Here is a 14,996-nt window from a genome sequence, read left to right on the forward strand (position 1 = left end):
GCTCCAAAGCTACAATAATCAAGACTGGGAGACATCTACCTAAGATAGACATACAGATCAACAGAACAGAATTGAGAGTCCAGATGTACATTTTACATCTATGGTGAACTGATTTCCAACAGGATGTAAAATCAATTCAATGGAGAAAGAACAGTCTTCAACAAATGATGTTGGGTTATGCAAAGACCCACATGCCAAAGGATGAATTAACTAAAAATAGACAATAGGCTTTATTAAGAGCTAAAACTATAAAACTCTTAGAGAAAATAAAGGTGTCTTTGTGACCTTAGATAAGGCAATGATTTCTTAGATATGACATAGAGTACAAGCAATAAAGAACAAATTGGTAAATGGAACTTTAAAAAAATTAAAAACTTCTGTGCTTCAAAAAGGAACCCATTAAGAAAATAAAAAGACAAGTAATTACTGCAGGGGAAAAAAACACCTGCAAATCACATATCCAGTAAAGAACTTGCAGCCAGAATTGATAGAAGACACTTATCACTCAACAAGTGACAAAAAAATGCTAATTTCAAAATGGGACAAAAAATCTGAGTAGACATTCCACCAAAGAAGTTGTATGAATGGTCAAACAAGCACATGAAAAGGTTTCACCATCATTAGGAAAAAGCAAATCAAAACCACAATGCAACACTACTTCACACTCAAAAGAACAGCAATTATCCAACAGGAAAAGCTGGAACCCTCAGATGTTGCCAGTGAGAATGATGAGCATGGACTTACCGTGCAACCCAGCAGTTCTACTCCCAGGAGACATGTCCACACAAAGACTGTGTATGGGAATGTTTCAAAAAGCAGAAGCAACCCAAATGCCCATTGACTAGTAAATGGATAAAAAAGTATTACACGTCTACATGGAATAGCAATCATCAATAAAAAGGAATGAAGTATGGATCCATGCTACAATGTGAATAAATTCAGAAGTGAGATATGTGAAAGAAGAAAGACACAAAGGCAACATATTGTAAGGTACTAATTACAAGAATTGTCTGGACAAGCCAGTATACTGAGGCAGGAAGTAGCTGAGTAGTGACCTTAGGTTAGGCAGGAATGGCAAGTGATGCAAGTGGACATGTGGTCTCTTTCTGAGGTGATGGAAATGCTCGAAAATCAGATTAGGATAGTGATTGTACAACTATATAACTGCATTAAAAACCATTGAATTATAATACCCTTCAAATTAATAAATTATAAGGTTATGTAAATTACTGCTCAAAAGGATATTAAAAAAACTTTTAGACAAAATTCTAATTGTTTTATAATCCTCTGGATGTTAATCTCTTGGCTGAAAAGACCCACTGCCCTGGAGGGAGGGAACAGAAAACATGCTGGAGGAGTGGCCGGCCTAGTGTAGCTGCTACGTGGAAGGAGCAAGTCAAGGACCTGAAAAGATTTCGGGAAGCTTCAAGGTCAATCTTTAAAAAAAAATTTTAATAGCAAAATGAAGTAAAGAATACCATCAATGACATAAAGCTAGGCTTTTTGAGAAGGTTCACTGCTGAAATTCAGTTTACACTCTGAATGTAGATGCATTCTCCTCGTCCGGCAGTATTTACACCGACGACCTAGCACCTCTACATCTTGGTTTAAAAATAAACTGAGCCTGACATGTGGTAACTAGGCTTGAGCTTCGGTTGTAATTTGCTGGTTAGTAGGATATGATTAAGAAGGGCTACCTCATACCATTAGCGTTGCTTCACTATGTCCTCTGCTGGTCAGCAAGGAGACACCAGTCCCTAAGGAACACCTAGCCAGTGTCCAGCTGAACACACTGGCTGTGCTCCTTCTGCTGAGGAAAATGCCAGGCCCCTCTCCTGACTGCTGGCTCTTAAGCTGTGAACCATTAAAAGACAGTGTGACTTAGCTTTCCTAAAATAAACCTTTTATTGAAAAAAGAACCTTTTTCTTAAATTTCATTAATCAGCCTTTTGCATAACAAACCTGCAGCTTGCCAACAACAAAAAGGTTTCACAGTCAGTGCACTCAACAACAGGAGATCAGAACAAGGTCCAGGACACCTGATAACACCACAACTTCTTTTGAACCCAGAAGGGTGAAAACACTACATTGATGTCATGGTTCTCCACCACGGGAGAAACAGGAGACAGAGGCGGTGGTCCGTGTACAGTAGTAATGGCACTTAACATGCAGCTTCTTTAACCTCATGGACACTGTCACTCAGGAGGCCCTGTGCCACGTCAGACAAACAGGAGCAGCGGGAGCAGCGACGCCTGTCACCTGTGCAGTCTTCAGTTGGAAGGTTAAAAGGCGAACACTGCTTCTCAGCAGTCTTTATGTAAATATTACATACAGTAGTGACTAAGGGGTTCTCCAAGTCCACACACTACCAGGCCACGGGCTGGTGAGCTTCACTCTTCATCTGTGCAAACCTGTGAGGAAGCAGGAGAGAGCTGAGCCCAGGCAGGTGCAGGCACACAAGCAAGCTCGCCTGAGCCGAGACTGACAGTAAAGGCCGGTCCACTACCCTGGTGCCAGCACCCTGCTGGACACAGGGGGAGAGGCACAAGAAAGGAAATGCTTGGGGACAGTGCTGAGTGTCCTCTCTCAGGGAGAACCTGGGAACTGAGAACTGAAGTTACTTTTTCAAACATATGTCTAATCTTGGGTCAATGTTGATCCATTATTTACATATTCTATAAGAAATAACTATTCCCGATGACTAGTCCCTAAGGCCCCACAGCTAGCCCAGCTGCCTGTTCCACACCCCCGCTCTTTCCCGGTTCTCTCTGGCAGTGGGAGTGCCTCACAGAGCCCTGTGGTGCTGCTCTTCGGGGTTCCAGTCTCCTCATTCTCACTGTTCTGACACACACCCCAGCAACACTTCTGCCTCCCAAATCTCTATCACAGCCCAGTTTCTTCTGGAGTGCCAGCCCTAACATCCAAATGCTCATCTGAAATCCACAAGCAAATGTTCCAAACGTGCTGTGAATTTAACTTACTGGAGGAGAAACCATCATGCCCCTGGCCCGCCCCTTAGCCAGTTGCCCTTTACAGTGGTGAAGGTAGTTTCCATGAACTGCTGACAGCCAGGAAGCTGGGCCACCCTAGACTCCTCCCCAAGTTCCCCCTTCACATTTCACATCCGACCAGATCCTTAGTCAAGGCCATGCTACTCCAAACATGGTGGATAGTTTGCTAATTGCCCATTCTCAATTCTTCAGCTGTATCAGCAGATTCCTAACTAGTTCCTTCAGAGTGATCTTTCCAAAAAGTTATTTAATCATGTTATATTTACAATAAAACTGGCATTCCTTAAAGCTGCGCTGCTCCTTTTCCAGGCCATCTCTTGCCCTTTCCGTACCCCGTTTTCCTCACCTGTGCTGGCTCCTCATCGGTTCTGCCCTCTGGACTCAGCCTTCCATGCCTGTTCATGCAGGCTGCCACACCCTGCCTCGACTCCTCACCTGGCCAAACCCTCTCTAATAGGCTAGCTTATCAGCCTTTCAATCAAGAGAAAATAACAACTGAGATCACCCGACTGCTCTAATTCTCCTGCTCAGTAGGCCACCACCACTACCACAGGTCTCACATCAGGCTGTCCTGACTAACCTGTCCCTGATGCCACAGACTACCCATTCACTGCAGTGGAAACCAATCTTGGAGCCAGTACCATTTAAAATCCTATTTAGCTGTCCCAGGTGTACCTAAATATGTGCCGCCAAAATAGATCAAGAACCTCAATAAACATTTTTCAAATAAAAAAAAACATAAAATTCCCTCACATAAGAAGACATTTAGTTCCTTTCCTTTTTAGATAAGGTATTTTAAAATTAAGTTTCCAAATTTCCTTACATGCCAGATGCAAAACTGAACTTAAATATTTAAACATGAAGATAATGATCAGTGATCTGACCTTGACAAAAGAATGGTCGAGGAGCTGGCTGGCCGTCCACCTCATCTTCGGGTCACTTTCCAGGCAGTGAGAGAGAAAGTCCTTTCCCTCAGGGCTTAATCTTTCAGGAATTGGGGGCTTATGTCCCATTCCCACTTTATACATAATCTGAAAATTGTGTTCATATTCATGCCAAGGCCTCTACAAAGACGGGGAAAAACGTCAGATTTTAATATTACATGGCCATATAAAATGCAAATACTCAATCTTAGGCATCTTAAAATTGGTATCTATATTTGAAGTAGCAAACTTACTCAAAAGACCAAACAGAAAATACTTCAGGCCTTGAGGTCACCTGATCCCCGTTAAGCATTTGGCTCTCTCACTAGAACACGACAGAAGCTGGGGACAGTACATACAGGAACAGGTGTGACCGTCCAATGGAACCTCGTCTAAACGCAGGCGGACAGCACAGTTTGCCCAGCCCATTTGGGATATTCTGTTAGTCCAGCATAATTTAGAAGCCACTGTCACATAACTAAAAGATGTAATATGTAAAATGATACAAAAGTCACTAAAACATACAAAACTCAACATTTCTCTCACAGGGATTTAATATGCTCCCTGGTTGAATAATGAAAACTCTGTGTGGGTAAAGCTTATTTTACCATGATGAGAAGAAAAATGAGGTTCACAGGGGAAGGAACCGAGTTATTATACCATTCTAATTTATGTGCTATTGATTGGTTATTCCAACATGTACTCTTGAATGGGAATACATGTTCTTGTGTGGCTTGACTAAAATAATGCGGACATCGTGGCTATCTTCCTTAACGCTAACAGAGGTAACATCAGCAAATATTTGCTGAGCACTTGCAAGGTGTGTTCTTTTTCCACAGCTGCAAGTATAGCTGGATAATGATTTAACTAGTTTCCTAAGAACACTTAAGAGCTTGCTAGTGTTTCTTCTGTGTAAGTGATGCTAGACAGCCAGACACTCTTGTGTACATGTCTATACTATACATTTTTATAATTACTCCTCAGTAGTATCTTCATCAGAAGCTAAATTTTCAGAAGGAAGAATTTCTTGATTTGAGGGTATGCAATTTAATTCTGATAGATACTGTTTCCCAGAGTATTCTGCATTTTTGACCACAATATATGTCAATTTCCTTATACCCCAAAAGCAAGTATTCTATCTTTTTAAAATGTTATTCATGTGCTAAGTAAAAAATAAAATTCCACTTTTAAATATGTAATTCTGATGAAGCTCAACATTTCATGTTTCTTTCTTTCTTTTTAATTAACAGGCTTATTTTTTCCAGAGTAAACTCCCTCGGAAAATACGAAGTTCTCACCCAATTCCCCACTCCTCCAGTTTCCTGTTATCCTCATCTTGCATTCGTGTGGACCATTTGTCACAACTGATAGGCCAACATCCACGAATTATTGTTCATCAAAGTCCACAGTTCACATCAGGACTCACACTCTGTGCTGTGGAGTCTGTGGGTTTGGATACATGCACAATGGCATGTATCCATCACCACCATCCCACACAATGGTTTTGCAACCCTGAAAATACCTGTCCTCCATGTCCGTGTGCTTCAACCACTGATGTTCTTGATGTCTACAGTTCTACCTCTTGCAGAATGTCACACAGATGGAATCATACAGTAAGCAGCCTTTTCAGATTACCATCTTTCTTCACTTGGCCAGATGTAACTAAGGTTCCTCTATCTTCTAAGGATTCATAGCACATTTTTAAAGATCTCTGAATAATATCCCACTGTGGGGATGTAACAGTCTGTTTACCCATTTATCCACTGAAGGACGTCTTGGTTGCTTCCAACATTTGGCATTTATGAATAAAGTTACTGTAAGTACTAATGTGCAGGTTTCGCATGGACCTAAATTTCAATTTCATGTTTCTTTTTGTAACTGCTTGCTTCTTTATGCTTTCTTTAAATTCACTTGTTAAGTGTTCTCTATAGCATATATCTTATAAACACTTGTTTCCTAGTTTGTCCTTTTCCTCAACATTATTCTGTCTTTTGATAGGTCACATTTTTATCTCTAATTGTGTTTTCTGGCAGAAAATGTGTCCACAGAATTTATAACCAATAATAAACCACAACTACTGCCCCATCCCTGTACAGTGCCCTCCTGAAGTTCCTCCTCCAGGTACAGGTTCTGCTTACCTTGCCTGTCACCATCTCTATGACAACGCAGCCCAGACTCCAGATGTCTGCTGCACGTCCGTGGCCTTCTCCTTTAGCACGGGTAATGACTTCAGGTGCCATGTATGCTTTAAAAGTCACAGATATAGTGATTGTAATACTATGTATTAAGAGTGCCGAGCAATAAATTAATATTTTTATATTATTTTCCTGAATTATGTCAAAGGAATGCTGAAACTGAAAACAGGGATTTTGAATGGACTTTTTAGGGACAGAATTCTGTTTTAACAGACAACTTTTGAATGTGCAAATTTTCAAATAAATTGTATTCACATTGAAAACAGGAAATTGAATTTGCAAAAGAGGATACAAAATTTTATGACATTAAACAATCAAAATACCGTTTCAACTAAAATAGTTTTAGTAACACTATAAACAACACAAGAGTCTTTCTGAGAAGAAAAAGCAGCTATCCTCCCAGGGTAGTTAAGATCAGTACTCAGTCAGCTGCCCTCCAGGAGAAGCCTGAGCATGTGGGGGAGGGTCCTCCTCATGACCTGTAACCTGCTCCCACCCTGCAGGTCTGTGCTGACCAGGAAGGGTGAAGGGAAACCCAGGAGCCACGCCCACAGCACTTAATGAGTGCAGACCAGCCCCACTGGCCCATACCTGCTGTCCCCAGTGTGCTATTCACTTCACCAGGCATGGTCTGGGCATTGTTTTTAAGCTTTACTGAGCATCCAAAATCTCCCAATTTGATGAGTCCAGATGAGGTAAGGAAGATATTGGCACCTAACAAGAAATAAGCAGTCATTAATCAGCCTCTGAAACACAATATTGGCACCTGCATGTTAACGTGGTAATCTAAATTACAAGAAACTATTTATAAACTAAGTAATATAAAGATTATGGAGTTTTACTTACAACGTGCAATTATAAAAAGATGTGATGCTTATTCACAAATGTTATTAATACAAAGTAACAAAATTTAACATCAGGATAGCTCTGACCAATAAATTTGGAAATGAAAGATGCATAGATTCTAACTCTAAAAACTCACAGAATACTTGAGAAATTATTATAAAACACAAATGTCTGTGACAGTTCCTGAACATTAGAGTTGGATGCAATTAACAGCCTCCACAAGAGGAAGAGACACGTAGAAAGACCAGCACACACGCTGTGGTTCTTCAGAGGTGTGGCTGAGGCCACCTCAGGATATGTTTTAGAATATGACTAAAAACAATGTTCTGTAATTTTCCAATATTTCTACAAGCAATATACAAGCCTAACTCATACCAACTTATAATTGGAACTTGGGGTTACTGCTCACCTCTCAATGCAGCTTGACCTTTTACTATAGGCTACGAGATATTATTGCTCCAACTAAGTCACACATCTCTAGCATGTGTCTATGGTACTTCTTCACAAAAAGCGACACAAAGACGTCCAAACTGGTAAGCAGTCATGTGATGAGAGGTAGTCTAACAGTCATCCTCAACACTCGAGTCCTCCCAAGGTTCAGGTCCCCACAGTGGACTAGAGTGGTGATTCTGCAATCCTGCACATGTACTCAGCGTTAGCCATGCTGAACTATAAGGCATTAGATAAGGACACCGGTGTGCTGAACTGATTCAAGGACTTGGGCAATTCTCTTTACGCAGCCACCATTTCATGACAGTGCACCAAGGGTAAGATTTCTGAACAACTGAAATAGGCAATGCCAGGGGCTGATACCGGGCCAACTAAGCAAAGGCCCAGAATAATCCCCACAGCAAAGCCATGTGGTGGAGAGGCAGGCAGCCAGCAAGACTTGGGAACACTTGGTGACTTAGGGTGAGCCATGCTGTGAGCATGAACAACTCCTATGCTCAGATGCAGCAGATTCTGGTGGGATCTGAAGTAGTCCAACAGACTGCATCTGGTCTCTGGTCAGAAGTCACACCAACTCTCAAGTAAGTGTGTTTAGGTTAAACTCAGACTACATGACAGATGGAACTCTTTAGTGCCAATTAGAGAAAAAAATACTCTCCTGCTTTAATTATTTCCTAGACTTAAAAAAAAAAAAAAAAAGGTCAGGGGCACAGTGTGGTTAAGACAAACGTCCACACCAACAGATCTGAGATGAAAGGATCGCTATTCCCCTTGTGCCAGAGTGAAATGCACTTCTAACCAATCAGCATGACCGAATTAACCTTTAACAGAACTTTAATTTGGAAGTTGGTGTAAATAAACCCTGTTCTTACCTCCAAAGACATAACTGTACATTGACTTACAAAGCTATTTCTGATTTACTATCATTTTATAAATTTACAACACTCATTTACAAATACATAAGGATGCTGACACTAGAAATAGAAAGGTTGCTTTGTTGACGAATATGTAGTAAACACACAGGCTATGTCAAATCAGCTCATGAAACTTCCTTTTGGAGAAGCAGATTTCTCTAACAAACAGATAAGAAGCTAGAGACTCTTCTCAGGGATGGAGACATGGTTTTATATCACTTCTCAATGTGGTATTTGTTAAAGTAAAGATCTATCTACGTGGAAATAGACATACTGTGTAGGAGAGGATGGGAGCGAGCATCTCCAGAGCACCTACTATGTGGACACCGGGTGTGCGTGGGGATTACCTTTAATGTCACGGTGAACTATGCCATGCTCATGGAGGACGTTGATGGCGATGGTGATCTGCTTTGAATACAGCCTGATGACATGCTCCTGGAGCCCCAGTCTTGACACCTCTTCTAATGTGCCCTCGTCACAGTACTCCATGAAGATGTACATTTCTTCCTACAGGAGGAATAAGATGAAGCCCTGACTGTGGTGTTCCTTGTAGTGTGAACAGTCTGGAAAACCACCCAGGCTGTGCTCCAGAATCATTCTTCTTCCTAGTGATGCACCACACTGGCCATCCCAAGCACTGAGTGTGCTGTGCAGAAGATGTGTCTAACAGAGCTCATCAGGGTAAGAAAGCCTCCTCCAAATCACAGGGGATGCACTTCTATAATCCTGCAAGATCAAGTCTGCCATATAAACTGAGACAAGGAGTCACAAGGCCTTCCTAGATACTATTAAGTACTGAAACACATCCTTTTCCAATGTAGACATACTTGTGAAAACATCAGAAATGATCAACACTCAACTCTCCCTGGAAGCTTCGGCTCTGCACCAAGACACTCCAAGTTATCCTCTCTTCCCTGACAACGTGCATCTCTAAACCCAGGGGAAATGAATGTAAGGTTTTAATTTTCTGTCATTTTACAAAGTTTCCTGAACAGCAGAGACAAGTATTCAGCATCACTTAATGATGTACTGTGAATGGAAAGCAGGCACATGTCACGTGGAGGGGTGCTTCAGAAGGACCTTCTGACTGGCAGGACAGGTTTCAGTGCTTTGTAATGTCGGGTTGATGACTACAGTCTACAACTTACATTTTAGGAGGAACTCCTCTAGTTTCAGAGAGAAGGCAGAAATGATGTAACTCATGGAGATTTCCTGATAATTAGGCAAAGTTACTGTGCTCTGAAATGAGAAGACCTGTGATGTAGAACAGGACTCCATCGTGCACCCTCACTGACTCCTCACACAAAGCAGTGTGACTCAAGGTGGCTTACTCTGTGCAGCTCCACACCAAAGTACCGAACCAGATTGGGGTGCTTGATGCCCTCAAATATCTTCAATTCGTCTGCAGTCTCCTTGATGGTTTTATGGTCATTTGGTTGAAATCGAATCTGTGAAAGGAAAATTGCTGGTAACTATCAACACCATCACAAACAAGAAACAGGAATATCCTAAGCAACGAGGTCTGTAAAGGTGTCTCTTTGACACTTTCATTGTCCAGGCCCACTGGCATATGGTCCTTTTGTATGTGACTCGACTTACAGATTTTCTTTCCTTTGTTGTTCAAGGAAATTAAGAATGCTTGTGTTTGAATAACTGAGGATATATAGCAGCTAGAATTACTGTTACAACTGTGAATATAACCACCCAAAACATTTAAATATCCATAAGCAAGCTATCACTGGTGTTTTGCTTTGGGGCAATACAGAAAAATCAAATCTGATTCTGCCCGTATGAAGTTTACGGCTCTAGATTTCACAGGTAGACCATGCAGTACTGTGTTTCTGTGCCTCGTCTATTATTCCACTTGGTGCAATGTCCTCCACGTTCATCCATATGGTTGAAAAGGTGAGTACAGTTAATAAAACTGCCAGAACAGCAAGTTTCAAATTACAAAAAATGCGATGAGGAAGATTAATTAGCTTCATTTACTCATTCCCCATTACCCACATGTATCAAAACATCACCCTATCCCATCAATACGCACAGTTATAATTTGTCAATTAAAAATTTAACACAAAAGGAAAAAAAGTTTACAACCACGTTCGAAAGAGGAGAGCCACTGGCCAGCAAGAGGGCAAAGTGGCTGGGACCCTGCTGGTCAAACCTCCCATCTCACCCTCAGCCCATCCACCTTCCCAGCCATGAGAGGGCCCCTCCCTTGGCAACAAGCCCTTTCCCTCCCTCCCTCAGGCTGTTCTTTGGGCTTCCCCTACTCTTGTCAATCCACCTCCAGCTGTCAAAACACCACCCATGTCTGACCGTCCTCACAAATGTCACCTTCTCCCCAGCTCCCTGCATCAGGTCTTTCTCCTCCTGTGGCACTTCTCATACCTCCGTGGTCTTGACATACTCACTCCCCACCCTCACTGGAATCTTCAGCACCTTTATACCCCACGTCATTATGTTAGCTCAGCTGTCGCGTTGGTCCTGACTGTCTCAATGCTAAGACATGGGCCTCAGGCCTACACACCTTGCCATGGATAGCACTTGTCAGCTGTGAGCAGGAGAAGCTTGTCTTTACTCTCTCATGCTGAGCAATCCAACTCAAGGGCCCCACTGAGCCAGCTGACTCACCTCCTTCATGGCCATCAGCTCCCCCGTGTCCACACTGATGCAGGTGTAAACCTTCCCATATTGTCCTTCTCCTGCGAACAACACAAACAGGCTGCTCGTCTAGTTAACACAGACAGGTTTAGTCACTGAAGCTTACAATCATGTTGTCCATTACTTCTGGATGTATGTTTATATATCTACAATTATGTTCACTAGAATTTAATTACTGCAAGACTCAAAATAGTTTTGAATGTCCCCTAATAAGTGAAGTCTCAGACATCAATGTGTCCTCTCTGTAAATATTTTTAAATAGAGAAAAACTGGCTTCAGGAAACTTCCAAAGAGACATCAGACAAGTGATGAGTGGCTTACACCTCTGAGCTCTCATGCCTCACAAGGAGATCTGTGTTGGGGTGGAAGCTAGTGGTCAGGAGCACACAGGCCCCGTCTAACCTGTCTGCTACAAGGGCCAGGAGCATGGGGGCAGGTATTCTCTTGTGTCCCCTCTGGGATGTCAAACCATTGGGATTTACAGCTGAATTAGATGGAGAATGACAAACTCTGTAAAGCACTTGACTGTTCCAGGCACTACCCTACTTGATATCACCAAGGCCCTCCAGTTCCCCGAGGCCTGGAGTCCTCTTTCACAACTGTGTCTGCCCCTCAGAGTTAATTACCTGACAGATGGACACATTGAACAGAGACTATTTTCACTCCACCTTCCTTATTTTCCTTACCAATTTTGTTTCCTCTTTGCCATTTGAAGGTCACCTTCCTCAAGCCAACATGCATGACATTATCATAGGATTTAGGGGTATCACAAACTTGACCAATGATATTTTTTCTCCTCATTTCTCGATACCGCTTTTCTTCAAACAATCGGACTGATTTCTGGATAGCTTCTATGGGTCCTTGTTTAGAAGCAGAATCTGCAGAGAGACCCACAAACTCATCGGTCCTAGTCACTACAACAAAGTCAATTTCCAGTAAATACCAATGACAATGGAGCAACAGACATCAGCATGTCGTCATACTCAGATAACAGCAGGTGAATGGAAGGCCTGCAGAGAGTGTCTCTCCATGACAAGACACACTAAATAAACCCGCTGCTTGTTAGAAGTACATCTCCAGCCCACCCTCCTGCTGGCCAGCACCTTAGCAAACAGGAAAGCTTACCAAGTTACTTTCCTACATCAGTTTATATTTCAGTTCCCCATTATCTGCTAACCAAAAATCTAAGTTCCTTCAAACAGGATTAAAGGTCCTGTAGAATTGAGACCCAATTTCACTTTTCTAGGTCTTTTTGTTTTAACCCTTCCTCTTTTCTTCTCTTACCACATGCTCCAGATCTGTGAGACTGAAAGATTTATGGAACACACCAAATTGCTGTTTACTTTCCCCTTTCAAGATTTCTTAGTCTTGAATATGTAAATATGAATTGTAGTAGCTCTCCCAAGGGGAACAGACCCAGTGGTTCCCAAGTTTACCTTACCATAAATTGTTTCGAAAAGCACAGCAAAGATCTGGACTCTGGGGGAGCCATGAACAGACCCTCCATCAGGATCAAGCCTAGGATGTCTCCCCTACATAAATCCTAGACATACACGTAATCTGTCACCAGGCCTGTCAAATATGGCACCAAAGCTTTTTCCTACTGCCATTCCCTTTTTGAAGCCCACCTTAGTCCAGTAAGTATTATTAATACTGAATCACTTGAATGGGCATTCTAACTGATCTCCCCAATTCCTCCCCAATTCAGGCTAGCAGGGTAATCTATTGCATAGTGTTTTCTAATCCCATCCTCCCTTTAACCAAATATACCAGCTGCTCAAGAGCCTTTGAGAGCTGCCCACCACCTCTTAGATCACTAAAGACCTCACCCCTCAGATTTCACCTGCATTTACATCCAAACCTGCCAGTCTGGTCCCATTGGACCATTCTGCAGCTATCAAGCCTCAAGGTATGTTTTTCTCTGTATTTTGCCTCTTGCTTTGTTATAGACTTGTCTTCCCTCAAGAGTCAGGTCAGGGCTGGGGATATAGCTCAGTTGGTAGAATGCTTGCCTCGCATTCTAAGGCCCTTGGTTCAATCCCCAGCACCACCCAAAAAAAAAAAAAGTCATGTCAGTCTCCTCCTTCCATGAAATCCTTCCTAACCTCTATAGGTCCTGGGGACAAATACTCTTCTGATTGGTCATACATACGAAGTTCCCAACTTCTAATTCAAAGGGGTGCTGTGCTGGGGAGAGCTCTGGCCTTAAAGACAGAAGTGTATTCTAATCCCAGCTGTATCATTTACTACCTTGGCCAAATTATGAGGTCTTTCAGAATCTGTTATCATTTATGAAATGGGAGAAACATCTATTCTGCATACTGCTCAAGACAGCTGTGACAAAAAATACATGAAAGCATTCTGTTGATCATAAAATGCTAGACAGTGAATTTTCTGCTATTCACATTTCTGATAAATACTGATTGATCACCTACTTCATTTCAGTTTTTTCCCTCAACTTTTCAATATAAACAGCTAAATATACTAAGCTGCTTAAGAATATAAAAAGCTTGTAATTTGCTAAACAGGAAACATCCACAAACAATTAACAATGGGAACTGATGTCAGAAGTATAAATGAGATCACAAAATATTAATGTAAAAGGTCCAATAATTCAGAAGTTAAAGCAAAAAAAAAAAAAATTTCTTTTTTCTTTTTTTGGTACTGGGGATTGAACCACACAGTGTACCACTGAGCCACATGTCCTTCCCCCAATCCCACCTTTAAAAAATTTTTTTGAAACAGGATCTCACTAAGTTGTCCAGGCTGGCCTTGGTTAGCCTCTTGGTTAGCCTTCCAAGTCACTGGGATTATAGGCATGTGCCTTGGTGCCCATAGCAAGCTAAGACAATTTTAAATTAGAACTAATCATCTCACTCTTAGAAAACATTTTTAAGTTCAATGTCCTTCTTTTACCTTTGGTCTGGCTAATAAGTGTCCGAAGTTCCCAACTTCTTCGTGTTGACCCACTTGAATCACCTCTTGGATATGCTGGTTCTGCAAAAAGTATTTTTTTTTTAACACAATTTAAAGATTTATAAAATAAATATACTTGAGGGAAGACTGAAACAGTGAGTGGCCATGGTTACTCTCCGGCCATCCTTTCTGGTGATCAGTTCCTAATGTGCTTGATGTGGGTGCCAGAAACTATTTCTATAATCAATTCTAGAAAATTGTACCAAACTCATACGTTGCTATCAGGTTTTTTTACTACTTCCCATAAATAACAGAAAAGAACACTGTATGGGACCTGCATTCCTGGGGACTCCATTCAAGAGGCTGTTTTCGGAAACCCTGTCCTGATGCAACAGGAATAGCAACATGTTGCTGGGCAGAGACACTGAGGGATGCATTGGAATAAAATTTCAGCCTATCATCAACAAGTGCAGTATCACTTTGATATTTTTTAAAGTGAATAGGAGTACCCAACAATTAAAATATCAGCAATACTGATTAAAAAAAAAAAAGCAAAAAGTAGTCTCAGAATATGCAAAGCCAGCTAAATAGAGGCATCTATATGAAAAGTCAGGGTGTTGAGCACCAATCTTCTCATAGAGCCTAATGCTCCTGACCCTTTCTTCCTCTTTACAGGTGTTAACAATAGGCACTGACTGAGACAAATCACTAGGCAGGTAGAGAATGTGGTTGACACCTTTAAACACTTACCGTCTCGCTCCTCTGTGGGGCTTGAGTGACGACTCAGAGACCTAAACTGCAATTCAGCAGCTATGGAAGCCAGGCGATCATTTTCAGGGACGCTGGAACCCCTGTTTTAATATTTTTAACAATTGAACTATCAATTCAATGGAACTTAAAATGAAAGATCTGTGAGATTCTTCTGGAGCCTTGATTCTCAACTGGGGAAAATGTTGCCCCCCAAAGGACAATGGCAGTGTCTGGAGACACGCTGGACTGTCATGGAAGAGTACAGTTGGCATCTAGTGGGCAAAGGACAATGCATAGGACAGTCCCACAAGAACTGCCACCCAAAAG

At 41.8% G+C, this 14,996-nt stretch overlaps 1 protein-coding gene across 9 annotated transcripts in view; it reads right to left on the minus strand.

The window, feature by feature from the left end:
- Nucleotides 1-1,886: 1,886 nt before the first annotated feature.
- The window catches only part of Map3k4 (mitogen-activated protein kinase kinase kinase 4), a 62,339-nt gene continuing 49,229 nt past the window's right edge, over nt 1,887-14,996 (minus strand). For 8 of the 9 annotated variants that reach the window (XM_015498608.2, XM_015498609.2, XM_015498610.2 and 5 more), the window contains 10 exons: nt 14,670-14,770; nt 13,920-14,000; nt 11,690-11,881; nt 10,974-11,044; nt 9,671-9,787; nt 8,687-8,846; nt 6,721-6,843; nt 6,073-6,179; nt 3,896-4,075; nt 1,887-2,411 (listed from right to left, as the gene is read on the minus strand). In XM_015498608.2, the coding sequence (XP_015354094.1) occupies nt 2,391-2,411; nt 3,896-4,075; nt 6,073-6,179; nt 6,721-6,843; nt 8,687-8,846; nt 9,671-9,787; nt 10,974-11,044; nt 11,690-11,881; nt 13,920-14,000; nt 14,670-14,770 (1,153 nt within the window). In that variant the 3' untranslated portion in view covers nt 1,887-2,390. Of the gene's footprint in view, nt 2,412-3,895; nt 4,076-6,072; nt 6,180-6,720; nt 6,844-8,686; nt 8,847-9,487; nt 9,579-9,670; nt 9,788-10,973; nt 11,045-11,689; nt 11,882-13,919; nt 14,001-14,669; nt 14,771-14,996 lie in introns of those variants that run through there. The other variant, XM_048805880.1, reaches the window with a different exon arrangement.

This window comes from Marmota marmota, unplaced genomic scaffold (genome assembly GCF_001458135.2).
Source record: "Marmota marmota marmota unplaced genomic scaffold, marMar, whole genome shotgun sequence".
NCBI lineage: Eukaryota > Metazoa > Chordata > Mammalia > Rodentia > Sciuridae > Marmota > Marmota marmota.